We start from the raw sequence: 21,763 nt of genomic DNA on the forward strand, positions 1-21,763 counted from the left end.
GGTCCCTGGGAGCTGCCAGGGACAGGGAATTAAAAGCATCCCCCTCCCGGGTGCCTGAGCAGCAGCTGCTCCCTCGGTGGGCAGAGCAGCCGCTGGGTCAGCTCAGGTCAAATCCTGGATGCGGGGGTGGGAAAAGAAAAAAGCTCCTTTGGTATCTGTGTGACAGAGCCCACAGCAGGGGGGATTAAGGCACTGCAGGCTCTCAAGGAAGCCATTTGCTGGCTTAGGTTTTAGTGCAGAGAAATAATATTCCAAAGCTGGGCCTGGGATTGTGGGGATGCTGGCTCGGGGTGTCATTCAGCTGGGTCCAGCACCCTGTGCCTGCACCCTGCAGCTCATCTGGGCCTGGCACCTGCTGGCAGCCACCTCATGCTTTATTATGAGGTTTACTACACAAGGCTGGAGGTTTTGAATATGGTCTTAGCTCATTTTTAGCTCTTTTTTTTTTAATAGCTGAAGGTTTGAATATGGTTTCAGCTCATTTTTAGCTATTTTAAAAAAAATCACTGTGTCCCACCTTGCCCTGGGCTGCCACCAGCCAGGTGTATCCCAGGGAGCAGGTGGCACAGGCTGACCTCTCTTCTGAGGTTGTTTGCACTGTATTATTTAAGGTGTTTTAGCTGAATTTTTGCTCAGCTACAGGCAGTGGTGTGGGTCTTCTCCCACCCCAAAAGAAATCCCACCTTTTACAGAGAAAGACTAAGAAATCTTAATCAGTCAGAGCACAGCTAACCCCATGGAGCAGGAGAACAGCCCAAACATTAAAAAAGAAGGCTTGAAGCACACAAAACCAGCTCCCAGCAAATGCAAGCATGACAAAGAGGAAGAAGTCTCCATCATCATCCTCCTAATCCTGGTGAAGAACCCGACCACAGGCGGATGGCCAGAACACAAGAGGGAAGGGGCTGCCACTTAGATCTACTGGTTTTATTGTGTTACCCATAATCTGCAATACAAATGGGCCCATTCAGATTATTGTTGTGATTGGACTGATGGGAAGTGGTTGATGCATCTTTGAAGCATTAATTAGACCAAATTAATTAACAGGTAATTTTTGGATCCACAGGCCAGGTGTGTTCTTCTGGGTGCCAGCACATAAAGCACTGTATCCACTGTGCAGGCACAGCTCACCTCTGCCCGGCCTGGCTCTTCCAGGACGTAAATCCATGTCCAGACCAAGAATTTGGGTGAGAAATTTTTGGATTTGGAACTTCCAAAGAGGTTAACCTTAACCACATTGCATTGATGTTCTCCTTCTTTCACCACACCTCCACCAGGAAAGTGAATTGCAACACCCTGAAAAGGGAATGGAGCTCAGAGAGAAATTATTCTTAGTTGTGTGAAAATTTGCCATGGATCTGTTGTTCTGAGGGCTCCAAAGCCCAGATTTCTCCACCCTCCCAAGGCCCAGAGCAGAGCCCAGGGCTGCACATCCACCCGGGCACACACACACACGCACACACCGCTTCAGTTTGTATTTTTTTTTCTTAGCAAAAAAATAAAAATTTATTGTTGTCTAAAAAAAAAAAATCCATCCTGCCCTTGGAAACTGTGACACAGATTGAGTTCTTTCCAGCCCCACATGCAAATTCACTCTGCCAAGAAAAGAGTCTAAACCAGGTTTCCGACAGCCAAAACACATATTTACAGAGTACGAGAGAACGACAGCTGAAATCACAGTTCTATACATGGAATCAACAACACGTTTTACACCACTGATCACCATTCTGCCAACTTCTACACGGACTAGGGGCGCCTCTGCCCAGCGCCCTTCCTCCTGGGGAAAGCAGGGAAGGGACTGGGCAAGAATTGCCACCAGAAATACTGCAGTGTGTATTATTATTATTTTTTTAAAATGTATACTGTATTTATTTTGTTTTAACATTGGAAGCTACAGAGTGGGGAAGCCCCAGAAATCTCTCCAATGCAGTCACTACTTTGCAGGAATACTTCACCTTTAAAATACTAGGTTTTACATCAGTAACATCTATTTTGCTGTTGGCCATCACTCCAAGGATTATAATAACTCTGGAGGAAAACACTGGTAATATTCTTCCTTCTCAGATAGGGGAAAAGGAGGAAGAGAGGACGTTCAGAGGCTGGGGGAACAGCAAGGGATGACTGAGTCCATTCAGTGGCTTCCTCCCAGGGTAAGAAATTCTCTTCATTGTCTCAGCTGCACAAGCCTTGTCAGTGGCTCAGGTTCAGCTTCAGAGATGTACAAAAGTGTAAAACCCTTCAGCAGGGGATCAGCTGCAGGGACCCCCAGGGGTGGGATCAGCTTCAGGAAATGTGCTCCAGCTCTGAGACCTTTCCTGGGTCCCTCCTGTGCCACTGCAGGCACATGGCTATGGCACCTAAGGCCAGAGAGGAGCTCAAAGTGGTCCTGGTAGCCTAAAATCCTTCACCTCCTGGCTCTCACCTACAGCTCTGACCCTGCTTGTTGCTCTGGATCTAACCCAGGCTAGTGTTGTCCCAAGCCAGCTGCTTCTAGGTTGGTTTTCCGTAATAATGTAGAAGTTTATTGACCTTTAGGATGCTGTGGTTTCACAACACAACCACAACTCCTTCCCCCAGCTCTCAACTCAGAAGTGTCCGACCTGCCCAATTAATCACCAAGGTCAACTCTTCTGAAGCTCCCAAAAATTTGGGGAGGAAAATGTCATTATCCACTCAGGAGTCTGTGTGAGGAGGCAGAACCCAGACACAGTCAGGGCTGTTCAGCTGGGCTGCTCCCCAAGGAACTCTGTGGACCCCACTTCTGTTTTGAAGCCCCCTCAGCTCTGCTGTGTTACTGTGTGTCCTGGAAAGGGAGTTCCTGCTTCAGAAGGAAGCCTGACAGTACGTGACAGGGGCTGCACTTATTAGCACCAGGTTTATTTCAGCTCTTTTTACACCATACAAAAGCTGATCACAGACTCTAAAGCCTCAACTGCAGTGCTGTGATTATGGTTTGTCCTTCCTGCACGGAGCAGGCAGCAACAACTGCTGGAGTGGGTCAGGAATGCTGCTCCTTCCCCCTGCTCCCACCTCATTTGGTTTGGAAATTGTCTTTAAATGGCCCACCAGAACATTCACAAAATATGCAAAGATGAAGTTTATCTTTTCCATCTGATGCTTAAGAAAATAAATTCACATTTCAGTATTCCTCTCCTGGTTTTTTTTTAAAGCAGCAAACAAATTGATAGAAACCTAAATTTAGGAAGTGTTTCTTCAAGAACCAGGGAAAAGTGAGAAAGTCAATGTGCTTGTGCAAAGAGAGTGCTGAGAGAGGATGGGGTGGGGGCAAGGGAAGGGTCTAGTGCTGATTCCTTCAGGCTGCTCTGCCATGAGTGCAGTGTGGCAATGGAAAGTTCAAATTTGAGGGCCACAAAACAGGTGAAATTCTGAATTCTTTGGTCCTTCAGTATAAGTTTTAAAACAGAGAAACTGTTTTACTCAAAAGGGAAAAACACATTTTCTCTGGCCTGGAATTTTTCCTCGTAACCCAGGGAAACTGGGGGCAAACACTCTTTGCCCTTAACCCCCCCAAGTCCTGCATCACCCTGTGACTGTCCCAGGAGACAGCCCAGGCTGCCCTCAGGGGACAAGCTCCACGTGGAGGGATTCCCTGTTGGAATCACAGAGCTGCTGCTGGACAGATCTGGAAAAAGAGGGTTGGCAAAAGGCAGCATCACCCCTGAGCAGCCCCTGGGGAGGCAGAGGAGCAGAGAAACCCCCACGCTCATAAAAAGTGTTACAAACCATAGCCAAAAACAGGCTGATCAGCTCTGCTGCTTATAAATATTAAAGATCTGATTCAAGAGTTTATTTCCTATGATTTAAGTTAGTTACAAAAAAAAAAAAAACCTTTTTAGTAAACTTTTTTCTTAATTGGGCTTTTTCCTCCTCCTCCCCTCCCACTTTTAATTTTTTTTTTAATTTTTTATTTTTCCTAAAAAAAGAGAAATGTTCATGTATTTTAATAAAAGGTCTTTCTTTAAGATCAGACCAAGGCAGATGTGCTGCCCCATGGCACAGACATTCAAAGGCTATAACCAAACAACATAGCCACAATAGTCACTCAACAGTGTCTCTCCATTAAAAAAAATTAAAAAACCTGATGCTAGTTACAATAAAATACACATGGAAAAAAAGCATTTTTACCAAAAAACCCAAAAACAAGTTAATGGGAAAACATAAAAAAGAACTACACAGAGCTGCACTTAAGAGATCATCTGGGAATGCATATTAACCCCTTCCATGGAGAGGAAAGGTGGAATTATGGAAACAAACCTAATTATGTGTTTGTATTAAATATGAAGCTTTCTGAGAGGCTCTGGTAAAAATTCAGTTTTCCTACAACAGTGGGCTGCTGGAGGTTCCAGTGCTTTTCCAGGTCATGGAGGGGCAGCACAGGAGCATCCCTGTGCAAAATAAAAATGTTTAGTCAACTGAGTGGCCTTTTGGTTGAGATCCCAGCAGGTTACTGCAATCCACCTGATGTAAAAATCCAATGGACATGCTGGTAGGGAAAGTCACAGGAAAGCTCAGCTGCTGGGCAGGTCTGAGCTGGTGGCATTTCTCTGTCCTGCTGGACTTTTCTGTCACCACACATCTCCAGCACCAGGGTTTCTGGAGCCAGCAATCCACAAACCACCCTTGAGCTGCTGACACAGGCAACAAAAATGTCCTCAGCCTACCTGGAATTGGTTCATGCACTTCAGCAGTGGCTACGAATCAGGTACCTGTGGCTAAAACAAAACTAATCTGGTCTGAAACAGTAAAAAGTCTCTAAACAGCCACCAGACAAAGGGGTGCCTGGAGAGAACTAACCTCTGCATCCAAATTTCCTTCATAAAGGGCTTTGGCTCACCCAAGGGCAATACTTCTAAGGCTGCTCAGACCTGGAACATGTTGGCTGCATCAGCAGTGAACATTGGTCACTGAATTTTGGGGCTTGGCTTGCTCTAGGTCCAATAGAAATTTTTTTTTTCTCTCTTTTCTTCTTTTCATACAAATATACAAAGAGTGTAAAAAAATTTAAAAAGTGAACTTTGCTGATTAAATGCCAGACAAAGTTCCTGCACATTCAGAGATGGGCAGTGTGAGGCCCTCCAGGCAGGAGCCTGGCAGAGCTCCCATCAGGGGGGACGGCTTTAACCAAGCTGGGTCAGTGAAAGAGCAGGGGGACCGAAGGCATGAGCAAGTCATTTGAAACCACCTCGATCCTCCCTGTGATCTCAACTCTTCCTCTGGAAAGCACGTGGAAGCCCCTCTTGCCCACTCTAAGTCCTTCTGGAAATAGTCAAAAATTTGTTATCACCTAAATAGAAAAGAGGAGAAACACAGACTCTTTGCAAATGGCCCTTTGATCTGTATTAAAAACAGCTCTCAAAGTTCATCAAGAGTTAGAATTAGTGGGGCACGGGTGAGGGGCAGTTTAGATACGGGATGTAAAATATTAAAAAGTGCTCTGCAACTAATTTTCTGTTTTCATGTGTGCATGTGCGTGTGTGTGCACGTCCCTACAGGTGCACAGCCACGCCCATGCACACACATATATACATATATATATATACACATACATATATATGTACGTATGTATAAAGTTAAAAAGTTCTCTAGGATATGATCAGGAGTGTCCCTGGAAGGTCACGACTGCAGAGAGTGGGGCCTGTTGGGGTGGCAGATGGGGCACTCGCCCTCCTCAGCGCACGTCTCGCACAGCACCGCGTGTTGGCACGGCAGCACCACCCGGTTCTCCTCCTGACACTTAAGGCATTTCACTGACTGCATCTGAAACACTGCCTGCAAGAGAGGGGACAGGGCACAGCATCAGTGGCACACACAGGGCAGGAAGGGCTTGCAGCTGTCTGCCCTGTTCATCTCCTGAAGCAAAAGGAAAGCATCACAGTGCAATGCTTTTCAGGACCTTTAGGATCAACAGAGCAGCTTTGATTGATTTATACTCTGTATTTTAGGCACAAAGAAGATGGAGTTATCTTCCTGTGAGCCAGCTAGAGCTCACTTTGATTACATCTACCTGGAAGCAGGCTTCTGATTTCTGAGTCTAACAAAGAAAAGGGGAAAAGCTGTGACCTGTAGGAGCAGAGAGGGCAGAGCCCTGCCCTGCCAGGCCCTGGCACTCACCTTGTCCACTTTCTCCAGGTTTGCCCGCAGCTGTTTCTGCAGGGTGTAGAGCGACGAGAGCGAGAGCGTCTCCAGGTCAGAGAAGGAGCGCAGGAACTGCGGGTCCTGCCCGGTGTGGATCCTCTCCAGCTCCTCCTGCAGTTTCTTCACTTGCAGCTCCAAGGCTTCCCTCTGCTCCCGGGCCAGTTCACATTCCATGTTAGCTGTGTTGGCGCGATCATTTGCTTCCTCTGCCTCCTTTTTCCAAGCATCACAAGCCTGCAAGTCCCAACAAAGAGGGTAAAAGAAGCAGTCTGAAAACTTGGTCTGTCTCCAAAGAGAAACCCAGGCAAAACTATCAATTTCCATACACTCCTCACACCAGTTCTGACCAATCTGGCATGTTCCCAAATTCTGAAACATGTTTGGAGCCTTACTTCAAGGCACTGCTCATTCCACATATCCCATCTGCTTGGGCTGTGGTTCTACTCATCTGGCTCACAGCATGTAGGGGATGAACTTTGCATACTGATAAATTATCGTGTATCAAAGGTCTGAGAGACTGTCAAACACTTCAGGGCATCTGTTGTGACATCTGGCCTTGCAATTCCAGCACCTGAACACAGTAGGCCAAGTGATTTGGTGATTTCCAAGGGAGAGGAAAGAATGCTAAGAACCTGTAAAACCTACAGCTCTGTCCATCACCTCCATGTCCAGAAAGAGCCTGTTGAAAGGCTGACACCCTCCACTCCTTTACACTCCCTAATCCCAGGATTTGCCCAAGTACCTGCTTGGCTTGTTTCCAAGACTCTTCCCACTGCTTTATTGTGCCGTTGGCCTCATCCAGTTCCTGTCGCAGCCGTGCCATCTCCGCAGCACCTGGACCTGACAGAAATGCAGGTGAGGTACTGGGCGAAAAACTCCCCGAAGCAAAGTGTTCCCATATGCTGCTGTTCATCCCATTTAAACCTGTTTCACAGGGAAATAGAGAGGGTTATATCACAGGTGCTGGCAATTTCCCCATTTCCTCCCTAACCCTGTGAGATCCAGGATTCATAAATGTGCAAATAGGATAAAAAGTTCATCTTAAGAATCAGTTTCATCCCCCTGCACCCAGAGTCCATCATAGAGGGACTTTATAGGGAAATTTCACACCAATAGGCCTCATTTTTAGTGATGCAGGGAGGAACCATGACACTAAGTGGAGGCAACTCTTGGATCTGTTTTTAGAAGCATCACTTTTACAGCAGAGCTGACTGTCAGCTTGAATGCCCTTTCTTCCAGGGGAACCCCTGGCCTGCTTCTACCTCCCAATTTTCAGTGCAGCACAGCCACCAGAGTTGGTTCACAGTGCCCAGGTGGTGCTTTCTCCCACCCTACACCCTAAGAAATTTCTGCTTTTGTCTCCTCAGTGTGGGGCTGAGAAAAGGAGCCTCACTTCCAAACAGTGTCACAAAAATGCTCCAAGTCATTACTGTTTCCTTACACAAGGAACAGAACTGGAAAATCCTTGTTTATAAACAAGTAGAGACAATAGTATCTGTATCTGCTTCATCCTCTGCAGAGTTCTAGCACTGAGCTAGCGAGCAGCATCAAAGAAAACTAATCAGCCATTTCCCTATTTTAGCTTGTTCAAATAAACTCTCTTTTCAGGAAGAAATTCAAGGCTTAGGAGACAAAGGAATAGAATATCCGTTGTAGACAAAACTGGCTATTTTTCCAGAGTCCAATGTTCATACTCTTTCCATAACTTTCACTTAAAATAGGTACCCATACATTGCATTTGGGGGAAAACTAGCAGGAAAAGGTAATATTGAGACAGAGTGTGGACTCTCACCCACACAGTTTGCTCCAGTTTGATGTGGGAGTCATTTCATGCAGTGGTGCTCACCAGTGGCTGGGAATATTCTTAAATTGAGCTGCAATTGATAATTCTGATCTCACAGCAGCTAAACTGTGCCTGCAAGTGAACCCTGGAACCAACAGCCTCTCACTGAGGGCTATCCCAGCACCACTGACTTCCCAGCCAAGACACAAATAGTGACAAAATTGTCTTCACCAAGGGCTTAGGCACATGAACTCATTCAGCAGAGCAGCAAGGGATCTTTGCTGGCTCAGGCCACTTACCACAGATCCATTTCTGCTGCTCTGAAGGGTGCTCAGTTGAAAGCAAGAAGTTTTAATGGAATCCCAACTCACATTTTATTTTTCAAACCTCAGTTTTCTTGAATGGGAATCCAGCATTAAGCAGAATGCTGGCAAGCCACAAATTCTGCCACAGTGCTGACCAGGCTGATCTTGTAATTTGTTTTAACTCCCTCTTTCCATCTGCTGTTCTCATTTCACATTGGAAGTATCAAGCCCCTTTGGGTAGAAAAGCCTTCTCTGCACATTTTGCACCTAGCACAGTGGAAACCAGCCCAGAACTAGGTATTTTTAACTCAATTTCAATACAAATAAGTGATAACTACACACTTGACATGTTATGTGTATTCACTAAGTTAAATGGAACAGATGATTGCCAACTGCTAAGATATACTATTAAAATATCTTCCCAAACCCCCAGCAAAGGATTTGTTGTGTTTATGGAAAAATATCTTTTATAAATAAATTATTTAAATGCATTTGTGAATTTCCTGCAATTTTTGGCTTTTTATTTATATAAACACACAGTCAAGATAAACATAACTAATTTCTTCTGAAACAGCAATTTTTCCTTTCCTTACAAAAACTGGGACAAACAGCCAGCCTCAACCTAATTAAGAGCAGAGATGGCCTCTGAAGTCTTTTATTACAGTAACTGTAAAAGCTGTTAAAGCCTAACAAGCATCAATGGCAAGCATAGAAGCATGGGCTTGGGCTGTGCAAACAAGGGATGCAGTTACACAGATAAATGCATGCAGAAATAGCTTACACAAGCATGTAATAATTTTATTAGGTTAAGCTGAATATTAAAGATTAAAGTGTATCTCAGATTTTAAGAGGTATTTATGTCTAGCATTAATAAAGAAAATTAATATTTACTGTTACAAACAGAAATGAGCTGAACTGGTGTCCCTGTAGCCTGGAGGCCAAACAGTTTTATTTCTCAAGCTAATCCCATGTCTTGACAATAAAACAGATTTGTCTGCTAAATTCCCTGTTCTTCCTGATACAGCTGAAGCTCCAAAGTAATTTTTTCTTCCTTCAGTCTCTAATGCAGGAGAAAGACCCTTGAGGAGGGGAAGGAGCAAAGGGGACAAAACTGAAACACTGACTTTTTGGGAAGTCCACACTGCAGAACGGGTGCTGAATGTCAAACAGGAGAAAAAGTTCCAGCGGCCCAGGCCCGCTCTAGAGCTCCCAGAAGCTAATCTGGCCTACAAGCAGTCCCCAGGGCAAACTGCAATCCCTACCTAAACTAAACTAAGCTGAGCTGAGGACACAGCTCTGAGTTTTATTGAAATCTCAGCAAAGCACCACTTTGCTGGTGCTGGAAAAGGCAGAGCTGTTTTTCCTGAAAGGAATCATCAGAGCAAGGCAATTAACCTATCTGCCCCTCTTTCCCAGCCTAGAAACAAGGGAAGTAGAGCAAATTGCTCCCTTGTTCATGAGGTATTAGCTGACTTTTGGTAAAACAGCTTCTAGTCCCATTGCTGTTCTCAGGGGAAGAAGAGATCCATGGCAGCAGTGAAATAACACATTGAAATTAAAGCCAACTGAAAAGAAAATACTTACATGGCACAGACAGGCATGTACATGGGACACACACACTGTGCATTTACCTAATGATCCATGAGAAGCTGATGTCCCCAGGAAAGTGTTTTCTGACTGGCTTAAGTGTCCCTGGGGCTGATGGAGGAAATGCGATGAGAGGCTGACCGGTGGAGAAGGAGAGGCGGAGTGAAAGGAGGCAGAGCTTCCAAGGGACCCGGGGATATTTACAGGAGCAGAACTTTGCAGCAAACTCCCACCTGGACAAAGAACACACAGAGAGGATGGCTATGTATGATCATGAGGTGTGGACACAGGCAGGAGTTCAGAGCAGGAGGTGTCAGGTTCCCTTTCTCCTCCCTGAGCCCCTTGGGATTCCCTCCACTTCTCCTGAGGTTTCATTCCCCTCTCAGCCTTTAAGAGGAGCACTGAAGCTGCCATCCCATGACCCACATAGGTTAAGACCCTCCACAATTCAATGGATTACTCTTTCAGTGGCCAAGGAACAAAAGGTTTTCTGAGCACAGCTCAGTCCCTGTCAGTCTAGAGAAGATCAATTTGGTATCTGGTGAAATACTTTGTCACGAAAAATCCACTTCTAAAACATGTGCCTCTGCCTTTATACTTCCAAACAACCTGTAGTGAGAAGACCACCATGATCTCAACCACTAAGAACCAGTGAGTAGCTGTAGTTACACAAACCTGAGTGCCTGGATCTATCAGTAATAAAAAACCCCAAATAAACAAAAGCCTAACCACAAAAGACATCACCTTACACCAGAGGTTGTTCTCCCTGCCACTCACAGATTTAGGGAGATCTCAGCCCTGCTCTCTCCTCAGCTATGTCCCTCCTTAGAAGATCACCAGGTAACACTCAGACCTGATGTGAAGAGAGGGAGAAGGGGAGGATCCCTAAGGCACTGCAGGTGGGGAGCAGCAGCAGCCAGGGACAGTAAATCTCCAACAGGCTCTAATCTTTGGCAGGTAAGTGGAAGTAATATTCTTTCCACAGGTCCTTTCCTACCTCAATACAGCTCCAGGCAGTGCAGTTCCCTTGGAAACCTTCAGACAACCAGTTAGCTCCTGTTCAAACAGCTGCTTTACGCAGCAAGGGTAGCCAGAAACTACAACCACTTCCAAAAAATATATGAGACATTTCTTTTTTCCCTGGACACCCATCACAGACAGGTAGAAGAGGCCTTAGCCTACCTCCATGTATCAAAATGAGACAGACATTACAGGAATCAAATCAGCAGACCATGATGACACTCTGACAGATGGATGGCATTACCAGGTCAGTGAGTTTCCTGTTACAGCTAGGGAGAGTTTTCTGCTTAAGATGCAAATTGTTATAATTTGGCCTGATTTGAAATGCATCAGATGCCTTCTGGAGTCCACTTACATATTCAAAAAAAAAAAAAAAAAAAAAAAAAAAAAAAAAAAAGGAGAAAAAAAAAGAAAAAAAACTCAGGCAAGTCCCATTCAGTTTCAAGAAACATCCCCAAGACAGCTGGGCCCAATGGCAACAGCTCAGCTCTGCTAGTCAGTAAGGGCAAGCTCTCACTTCAAAGATGCTCAGGAGTTGCCAGAGTTTGTTGTAATTGCTGTTTTAACCAATGTCATTTTGGGACTGGTTTTAGAGCTTGGTGGGCTGGCTCCACTGAGGTGACTGGGCAACACTGCTTGGCAGAAGATAAAGAAAGCTCTGTTGCTTTCATGTACCTATCATGATGCCACTCGTGTGGGGCACTGTGCTGCTGTCAAATGTCTTCTCCAGGGCAGCCACTCCGAATTCATTCAGGTCCAGGTCATCCAAGGCAGACTCTGCCAGACACAGAGGTACCAATTATGTTATAAAGGACCAACAACTTCAAGAGATAGGATGGCCCAAAGAGCCTACATGCAGAGGAGCCTGTGCTTGCTACCTCTCAGGGCCCTACTCTCCATCCTGTTCTCAGATGGTTTGGCAGAAGTGTCATGGGCAGCTTTTCAGTTCAGGTTCTTTAACCTGACCTGTTTCTTTTTGTCTTAAAGTATTCCCAAATGGTATATGAAAACAAAAATCTGATTAATTAGCAGCAGATCCCATAAGTCTTCCCCAAACTGCTCTTTTAAGTCTGTCCCTTATGTACAGGAATGCTGGCTTATGGCATGTCTGGGTCTGGTTTGTGCTCTGTCCCTGCTTTCCTGAAAAGCCACTTGGAAAAGAAATACCAGGAGAAGGGAACACTTGAAAAACATCTCTGAGGTTCTCATATTGGGTAAAATAAAGCTTATTAATGCCTGAAACTGTTATATCTATTTGAACATGCCTCATCACTAATGATGATCAATATAATTCCAACCCACACATGCCCACTCATTTCTATTATTATTTTTAACAAATTAGTGAGATCACCTCAGAAACGTTACATTTAATTAAAAAAAGGAAAAAAAAGAAAAAAAAGGAAGAAGTAAAACAGGTGACCAAAAAGCCTGCGCCTATCTAAGGGTGACTCCACTCTCTGGACTCTCCTGTTTTCCTTTCTCTTACAGCCTCTGTCCTACACTCTACAAAGGGTAAAGTCCTTACAATCTACCTGGTGGTAGCTCTGGCTATAAAATTCTCATTTAGAACTGAGGGGTTGTAACTGTGGAAAATGCCCCTGTGATTTCCTGCCTAGTCCAAGACCTCTTTGTCACTTTGACAAAGCTAAAACTGAGGCCCTTTTACACCATGTGACATTCTGAGTGAGCGGCTCAGAGGCCTTCAGTTGGTCCCGTGGGTGAATTTCATCCCAAATGACCTGCAGGAAACATCAGATGTGTCACAGTCACAGAACAAGCTTCAGCAATCTGCCAGCACTGACAGACACGGAAAACTGGAGGTCACTGGAACACCCAGGTTATTGCAAGTCTCATACCTGGAGATCCATGGCTGAGGAAGCCTTACTTTCATAAGTGAAAAAGGCAAAGTTACCTATGACAGACTCAACGGTGTCACTGGTTGGGTAGAAGGGAAGGGCATTGGCATTCATGCCTGGAATGCTGCTGGTGCCGGCAGGGCTCGGGGGGGTTGCAGCCAGACTGGAGGTGATGCTAGAGGAGATGCTGGATGTCAGTGGGCTCCCCACTGGGAGAATGCCCAGGATGTCCTGAAACAAGAGTGTGGAAAGCGAAAGAGGTAGGAAATAAAACATCTTTCTAGAACAACCCCTTTCAGAAACGTGCAGGAAGGAGCCAAATGCCAGCAGCAAACCTGCTTCCTGCCTGCTTCCAACCTGACAGATGGCTACTGGGCTGGGGGTGGGGAGAGATTAACAGCTTTTCTTTAATTTCTGTCGACTGTTCTCCATTCTGTGTCCCCCCTCCCCTCCCCAGTATTCTAAATATCTTTCAGGCTGCCCCAGAATTAACTCCTGTGACCCACAGGTTGCATGCAATCACAGCCATGGGCCACACAATCACTCACTCAGACTTAGTTCAGCACACGACTTAGAACCTGATATTAAATTCCCTTTGCCAAATCCTTCAACTTAGATGACTCCAGAGATCCATTCCAGCTCAATTTTCTGTAATTTGAAGGCTCTCTCCTGCACAGTCCAGCCCTATGAATCTACCCTGAATTCACTCAGGTCTAACTACTCCCAAATAACACCTCCAGCAAATCATCCCATCTTCATAAAGTAATCCCTCCAGCTGAGCATCCCTAATGGTGTCTGGACTGTTATTTACTCCCTGCAGAGCTGTCTGGATCCACAGATTTCTCTGTGGTGCTGGAAGCCCTGAGCTGGGTTCAGAGCCCTGCCAGCAGTTCCATACCTGTTTGGGCTGTAACAAAGGTTGCTCCTGGCTCCTGTGTTCCAGGGAGTGGGACTTCATTTTTGCTTGCTGCAGTAAAGAAACAAAACAAAAGATAAGCAGAGGGATTATTTAGCAAAATTAAAAATGGCTGGCTGCTGGCTTTCGAGAGGCCATGGGAAACACAGTCCACTCCTCTCTTGGGCTGCCCAAGGCACTGGAGAATTTGGGGAGAGGGAAAGCACAGCAAACTGGAAACATTCCAAATCATTTGCTTTCTGTATAGCAAGACATCACCCCTAGAGTTATGCAGAGGCTTGTCACAGTGACATTTGCCTTTAATGCTGCTGTAAGACCCCTGCTAGCACAAAGCACATCCTAAGAACCAAGATCAAAACCAAATTATTTTGCCTTGCTATAACTAAATCATCAGCCCTACTGCATCTAACACCCAGAAAGGGCCAGAAATGGTGGGAGGCACCCTGCATTGTTATATTATGCAAATATTTTTCAGATTGGGGAAAATAAAAGTATGCAGATTATGTTTTCCCTCAAACCTTTCCAGCTCCCAGCTAGGATTGCAAAGCAAAACACAGTGATAACTAACCAATTTTCAAAGCAACATCATCAAACTAACTTTACAAAAAAATCCTCCCCTCATCCATTAACATAAGAGGTCAAAGGTAGAAAACATAAGCGAGGCCAAGGCTGTCTGGAATTGCAAAACTGCATGAATGCCAATACATATTTGGAATCCCACTATCCAGGCTAAAAATTCAGCTTAAGGTCCTTCCAGCATTATATCTTTAATGGATATCAACCCTCTTGCCTTGCAACATCAGTCAGTTCTGCTGGGATTCAGCTGGGAAGTGGCCTCAGGAGCCTGTCAGTCTGTCTGCAGGCCTTGCTCCCTTCCTCCCGTGCTGTGACATGGCACAGGGAGATCAATCCCACCCTCTGGGCACAGAGAGGCAGCAGAAAAGTGCTGGGAGTCAGCCCTGCCTGTTTACTCACTCCCCAACCCTCCCAGTGTGAAACACAGACATATTCCAGCCATAAAGCAAGCCTGGTTTTTATCCCAAATCCAGGCAGGATTTCTCTGCAGGAAACTGAGGCATGATGAGCACCAGCAGCACATGAGGCACCACCCTGAGGTGAAGTGATAGCCCTTGACTTCTTGGCTGAACAGTCTCATGCCAAAGATAAATGAGTGCTGGGGAGGGGTGACATAAGCAGACAGGCAAAAGAGCAGTGCAAGAATTCCTCCCTTGCTTTTACTTCATTAAATTAAATCATTTTCTTTGCTCAGCTCTGTGCCTGTGGGCAGACAGAGAGGTCACAGCCTGGCAGACAGGCAGCTGGGAGATGGACACAAGATCCTCCTGCAGTGTTCTCTCACACTTCCCTGAGCATGTTCACAACACAGGAGCCCATGATGGGCTGGCTCTGCTCTGTGAGTGCCTCTGTGAGTGTCTGATAAGGCTGCTGCTGCATTAGCCAGCACAGCCCTCCCTGTCTGCCACTCTGAACACAAAATGTGCCATCTCAGACGTCAGCAGTGAGGGGAGGGCACACAGGCAGCCGTGCCCCCACTGAGAGGCTTCCTGCCAGCCTGGAGAGCTGCCTCTGCTGCAGTTAAGTCTTACTGGAAGTGCTTTTTTTTTAATTTAAGGAGGACAAAAGTGAATATATTTCCAAGTCAGCCCCAATTCCCAATGGCTGGAATTCACACAACACAAGGGAAAAACAGAGCAAACAAAATGTCACCACTAAGGCAGTCTCCTTTAGCTCTGAATAACATTAGAAAGGGCACACATAGAGACAGACATTCAAAGGACAGGCTGAAATTCTCCAGCTCACTCTATTGCAGTCAGGGAAGAGAACAAGGGACATAAATTGAGTGAAACTAAATGTTTTCTGACCAGCATGGAACAAACCTACTGTGCTGTATGTCAAGACTTGGGAACACCTCCTGGTCGTGGCATTCAAGTCCTTCCAGTGCAGCCAGCATTTTTCCAGCTTGCAAAACCTTTTGGGACTTGGGAAAAGTATTTTTAGCTTTAACTGCTGGCTCAGCCTTACCATAAACTATGTGGAATCTATTAAGACAGAAGGTGGATTTTTCATTCTAATAAGATAGAAACTGTTTGTATAAATTCTACAGGGGAAAAATGACAAGGCCATTGCAGAACTGAGCCAGAGTGTCTCCTCTGACGTTTTCACACAGGAGCTGACAAAGTTAAATGCCTCATTATTGATCTAATTTACAGGGTATTTGAGAATCTCTGGTGCCCACTGCAGCCAAAGGGAATTACAGTAGAATTTTAAAAGTAAGTAATTATAGATTAAAGTAAAATTAAATCAGAACACTTATGAGACACCTAATCTTGTGTGTAGAAGCCTAGCATAAGGCAACTGTGATTACTTCTATCTATACCTTAATAGCTATTCATTCCTGTTTAACACAGGTTTTGCTTAACTAAAGCACACAATTAAGCAGTTATGTGAATACAGTATCTTTGTAGCACAGATCTGACTCCAGATACAAATGCTCATCATCTGGCCCTCCTTTTACAAGTCCTATTCATGCTCCATCCCTTTTCTCCTTGGCTTAGGCTTGCTGCCCATTTTCTCCAAAGCAGGGCCTCCTTGGCACCCTGCCTCTGCTGGCAGCAGCCAGGGGTTCTCTCAGTCCTTCAGCTCTGGGTTCACTCCTCCTTTGCAGCAGAGGCCACAGAGAAGGAGGACATGTTTTTCCTTTTGTTTCTAAACAACTGTTACAAGCTGCTGTGCCTGCAAGAAGCGCCAAGATCACAGCATGCTCTGCTCTTTACCCCCAAAGACGTGTTGCATCAATTTGCAGTTTCCTAAGGCACATCCCCCTTAGGCCAGACAAAGGGAGCATTGATAAGAGAGCACACATGCATATAGCTTAATCTGGATTTGTCACTGCATCATTTTAATTAGACTAAACAGTGCTCAAGACTGGCTCTACTGCAAAGCTTGGCCATATTTTCCCAAAGCCATAAAAATAAATAAAACCCATGGAGTCTGCTTCTAAATTCAACTACTTTATGCAAGACCTTGTCTGGACAGGATATTTCCACAGTTTTCTCACAGCAGTACAGGCTCATTAAGACTGACTTCTTTAATGTCACAGACCAAAGTGAAAACATGGCCAGGCTGAAGGCAGCACTTCTTGTCCTCTCTGTTCTCAGGCAACACAGACCTGGTATTCTTATGCCTTTTTATACTCTTGCCCAAAAGAACTTGCAGGAGATACTTTTGCAGGCATCTCCTCATACAAGTAACTATTCCCCTCCCCCTAAATCAAGATAAAATTACAAACTCAGTGAGAAATAAAAACTGAAATAAAAATCCAGGCTCTGGGTTGGGCTCAGGTTGGAAGGGGTGGTGCAGAGAAACTATTAATTGTAACACCAAGAAAGGAAATTCACAGCAAAAAAATGGCTGTGGAAAAGCTCATGTGGGGCAAAAGAGCTGGAGAGATTGTTCCAGGCCTAGGGAGCAGTAGGAATAAGGCATGACACCAGGAAGAAGACTGAGGAAGCAGCAAGACAAGACTGGGATATCCAAAAGGGATAAGAGGGAATTAAGAGATGTGGGTTGGGTAATATTCAGAGTTCTTCAGATAAGAATGAGGAATTCTAATTAAATACAAAAGCCACAGGACAGAGTCAAGGATCAGAATGATACAGCCACAGAAGCAAGAGACAACTAACATGACATCTTCAATACACCAGAGGAATGGTGAACAGAAGACAAACCAAGTGATGGAGATCCAGGTAAGAGTTTGGAGTGGAAAGATAGAAGGAAGGATGAGTTTCAATGAGACAATACAGCAAAAGACACGGCAACTCCTGGCAAGGACCTAAACATGGAAAAAGAAAGAGCAAGAAGTGATGTGGAAGCTACCCAGGGTCAACACAAGACAGAAGTTGAGAGGGGTTAGGAAAACAAGCAGCAGCTCAACTTCTACAGACTGGGTGTGTGATGGTAGCAAGGGAGACAAGACCAGATGTGAGATGAAAGAGGCTGGAAGGGAGACTGAAAACAAAAGCAGAGATCCAGAAACTGCTCATATGAGAACAGTGCTTTCCCACTTTTGTTCCATCAGAAACAAAACCCCATTCAAGCTAGACTGGGCAATCTCTTATTCTTTCTCATCCCCCCAACTCTTCCAGCCAATATTCCCCACTAACCTGGCATTTGAAACTCTTCAAATACTCGGCCCCAACCTGATCTTCTCGCTCAAACCCCGGTGCTTTCTTGTAGCTGCCAGCTGCTGTGACTGAGTCTGGAGGAAAACCAATGCTCTCCAAGCTGTGGGGCTTCCCAATGGCACCAGGAGGAGACCCACATATATTAGATGGGCTTCCAAGACTGCTGTTCCTACAAAGAATCTAACAGAGGGAACAAGTGTCAGGAAAGTACAGGCAGACAGCAGGAACTGCTCAAAGAGGCATCCATGGAAGGGCTCAAGCACGTCACTGTTTGTGGATTGATTACACTGACAGCCAACACAACCATACACGCTTCCAGTAAACACTCATTAAACAAACAGGAAAAAGTTCCACTGAATTTACACAGTCCCACCATTATGGTTTTATTGTTGTTACTTTGGAGTGCAGTCTTGGAAAATCTAACCTACAGCTCTAGTGGCATTTTTCTTTCTGAGGCCTCAGAGGTGACTGATCAGGTTCCCAAAATGACCACAAAACTCTTTCCTTTCCTTAGGCTACAGTGGGTCCTGTCTGACTCTGGGTAGTGGTGTGGAACCTGGAAAGGTGCTGTGGCAGTCACAACAATCAGGCATATCTGAGCTATATGTAATACTCTATTTTTTGCTTTCCAGTTGGAAATCTCAGAGTTTTAATGCAGACACAAGTCAGGTAACAACAGCTGCATTAAAAAAACCCCAATGATTTCCAACACTTCCATTCTTTGGACTAATCCCAGGGATCACAATCACATGCAACAAGGCTAGTTTTGCACTGTAGATGAAGCCACAGACAGCAGCAAAAGAAGTTGAGTTTTAGAGAATGTGTCCACCTGGATGAACACAAATATCCCATTTCTCTGGGACAAAGAATTATTAGCCTCCACTGGCAAGCACGACTGTGCTTCAGACATCACACATTCAAATGTGGAACAGTCTGGGCTGGCATTAGGGAAAAAAAAAGGAGCAGCCTACACTGTTTTTATTTTATTTTTATACAGACATTCTGCTGTCCACGCTTCCCTACAGTCACAAAGATAACTACTCACTGTGGTGGAGGTGGGGCTAGTTGGCAGAGTTCCTGATTTATTCCACACCTACAGTACAAATACAAAACAGAACAGGCCACGTGAGGCTGGCTGCTACAGGGACCTTTTTCTCTGATTAATTCATCATGTAAAATGATCACCAGCAAAGCCATATTTGTTTGCAAGCTACATGCAGATGCCCTGTGGAGTGATGAAGTCATAGACAGACATGTGCTGCCATTTGGCACATATCCAAGGATTAGGAAAGACTGTTTAAAAGACTGAGAGCTTGAGATAGACAAGACCTAAACAGCTTAAAAGTAGGAGATATCTTCAACTGCCCTGCAGTTTTCAGTGAATTTAAACAATACCTTCATAAGATGGAGAGGTTCTTATTGCTTTCCAGTGTTATTTAGTAAGAGATAATATTATGTCCAGACTTTTCAAGATGTGTTTGGAATTCTACCTGCAATCCAACTCAGGACAGCTATGAACTGCTAGGTTGGCTCAAACACAGCTTCACTTTTCAAAGAGAGGGAATAAAACAAAGCAGAGGTTCTAGATGAGTTCACCTCAGTCTGACCAGTTTCAAATGAGTTAAATTCATGTCATTGTACCTTCTCAAAACCTCAACCAACCATTTGAAAAGGTTACACACCTTATCAAGTGCAGTACAAACAGGAGACTTAACAAAAAACAAAAAAAAAAAAAGCTAAGTAAAAATGTAGTCTAGCATTCAATGGGTTTCTAATCTGACTCTGAGTATCTGCTCAGCACTTAGACATCTCCTTTCTTGTATGGACAACTAACTACCAACAATGTGGGGGCATTACTGAAACATATCCCAGAGTTTAGCTATCTCCAGAAGTACAAGAGGGAGGGAACTAAGGATTTCCTATAATGCAACACACAATATGCAGAGGCTAAGGCTCTGAGATTACATATGTAAACAAACTCAATTGTAGTTATGTACTTTAGAGGCTGTTGGCTCACAGCCTTCAATTATAGGTCTTGGAAGCTGAGCCCAATATGTACCTCCAAACAGGAAGGAGTTGGACTGCATGTGCGGATGTATTCCATTCTCCTGAAAGTATATCAACAAACCCTGCACAGAAAGGAAGGCCTGGAATTTTATATGTGAGAGGACAATACTAAAGCCACTGAATGTATGTTCCAAAAAACCAGATCCCTTTAAAAAGCATGGAGCTGAGAACTAGGAGAAAAATCTCATATCCTCTGGGCTTTGGGATACTTTTCTTGGGAGAAAGAACAGAGACTCAGAGAAACACAGATTTGCACAACATGGACAAGGTTTCTCCACAGGGCTACATACATTGCTAAGGTCTGGGGCATGAGGACTGGAAGGGCTGACTGGAACAGAGTCCCCAGCTGCTGAGGGCATGTACATCACAGGTGCTGTCTGGGTGGGGCTGGACACGGCCGAGGATTGCTGCAAATCTTCGCTGAGCGCCGGCTCTGCGGGAGACAAAGCACACGGACACCCTCAAAGCTCAGCCACTGCCACAGAGCACAAAACATTCAGGAACAAGAACACCCAGATACTCCTGAGACAAAAAATACTCCACAAGCACCTACTTCTAAATGTAGAAGTAAGGAGAAACCTTATTTGGCTTGTTTGCTTATCTAATATTCCTCACGTTTTTACTGTCATCACATACACACTGCGCTGCTCATTAATGCTGCTCCAAAATTATCTTCCCTGCATGAATTGTGTGTTATTCATTCAGCTCTCTTGAACTAAGCAGAGTTTCCTTCTTTGCTTGGCACAGAGTTGATGGGTGCATTATAATTAGCTGAGGGAGTTAAAGTTTCCATCTGCTCAGTACAAATCATTACCAAAAAAAAGTGGCACTGGTTTGGAAGGTAGAGATGCTGTAGATTTGCAGGATTTACATCTAACATTCAGCATCTTCACAAAAACTATAGAACTGACACTACATCTATATTTCAATATCTTCAAAATGCTGGTTTCTTGCTATTAATCAGTAAAACTCAAGTTAAGAGCATAATAAATGGACTACTGTTATTTTAATTGCATTAGGCCTGTCCTTGTTGACCTTGTAGGAAGGTCTAAAAGATACAAATCCATAAAACAGCACAATAAATAACCAAGTTGGAATGACCTAAGTGCCACAGAATGTTACTCTAATTAATATAATATCAAGTGTAGTAATCTTATTAGGAGTAGGACATTCCTAAACAAAAATACTATACTATACCCAAGGAAGTTTGCTAAACACTGTTCCTTTATCAAGATTTCATTTTCTAAAGCTTGCTGGATCCCACTGTGTGGCTGCACTGCTGTGTTTTGGTCCATTACAGCCCACAGCTCCAGCTATAATTACTGCTTGTCAACAAGGCTTCCTATAAAAGGAACAGCACAACCTGTAGGGAATTTACTCCCCCTATTCCTTGTCAAAGGCAGCAATTACTAATTCCCTCATTTACAAAGGATAATCAAATAACAAAGAGATTTTCTCAAGGCCGTGTAGTGAGTCAGTATCAGAACAAATCTAGTGTATAACCTGCTCTAATAATTGCAAATTCAGCAGTGAGATTGCAGAGCAGCAACTGAGGAGGAGCCCTAGGACAGGAACTAACCATTATTTATGAATGTTAGGACCACCTGCAGGGAGAACTTCCACAACCAAAACTGCATCACTAGTTTATAGTTGATTAAAGTGAGGATTGAAATAATGCCCTGTAAGTCAGGGAGCTATTGAGAAAAGAGGATTTAAGATAAAGCAGTAAAAAAAAAAAGCTGCATATTTTTCTTCTCCAACCTGAGTTAAAGACTTAAACTCTAAGCAAAACTTTGTAAAGAGTAAAATAGCTTTTTTTAAAAATTTATCAATAAATTATCTACAATCAGCAATTTTATCTTCAGCTT

At 44.4% G+C, this 21,763-nt stretch overlaps 2 protein-coding genes across 6 annotated transcripts in view; one reads left to right on the forward strand and one right to left on the reverse strand.

Annotated features, from left to right (window-relative positions):
• Window positions 1-21,763, forward strand: part of CASKIN2 (CASK interacting protein 2) — a 648,645-nt gene that overhangs the window by 295,364 nt on the left and 331,518 nt on the right. The gene's annotated exons all lie outside the window — the stretch shown is intronic.
• Window positions 3,772-21,763, reverse strand: part of UNK (unk zinc finger) — a 42,632-nt gene continuing 24,640 nt past the window's right edge. Inside the window, exons 8-17 of one of the 5 annotated variants that reach the window (XM_030962095.1) lie at window positions 20,186-20,328; window positions 18,874-18,921; window positions 17,808-18,008; window positions 13,606-13,674; window positions 12,764-12,938; window positions 11,527-11,628; window positions 9,876-10,064; window positions 6,899-6,996; window positions 6,133-6,390; window positions 3,772-5,790 (exon numbers count right to left, since the gene is read on the reverse strand). In XM_030962095.1, coding sequence (XP_030817955.1) covers window positions 5,635-5,790; window positions 6,133-6,390; window positions 6,899-6,996; window positions 9,876-10,064; window positions 11,527-11,628; window positions 12,764-12,938; window positions 13,606-13,674; window positions 17,808-18,008; window positions 18,874-18,921; window positions 20,186-20,328 — 1,439 coding nt within the window. In that variant the 3' untranslated portion in view covers window positions 3,772-5,634. Of the gene's footprint in view, window positions 5,791-6,132; window positions 6,391-6,898; window positions 7,081-9,875; window positions 10,065-11,526; window positions 11,629-12,763; window positions 12,939-13,605; window positions 13,675-17,807; window positions 18,009-18,873; window positions 18,922-20,185; window positions 20,329-21,763 lie in introns of all 5 variants that reach the window. The other 4 variants (XM_030962093.1, XM_030962094.1, XM_030962096.1 and 1 more) reach the window with 4 other exon arrangements.

This window comes from Camarhynchus parvulus, chromosome 18 (genome assembly GCF_901933205.1).
Source record: "Camarhynchus parvulus chromosome 18, STF_HiC, whole genome shotgun sequence".
Lineage (NCBI taxonomy): Eukaryota > Metazoa > Chordata > Aves > Passeriformes > Thraupidae > Camarhynchus > Camarhynchus parvulus.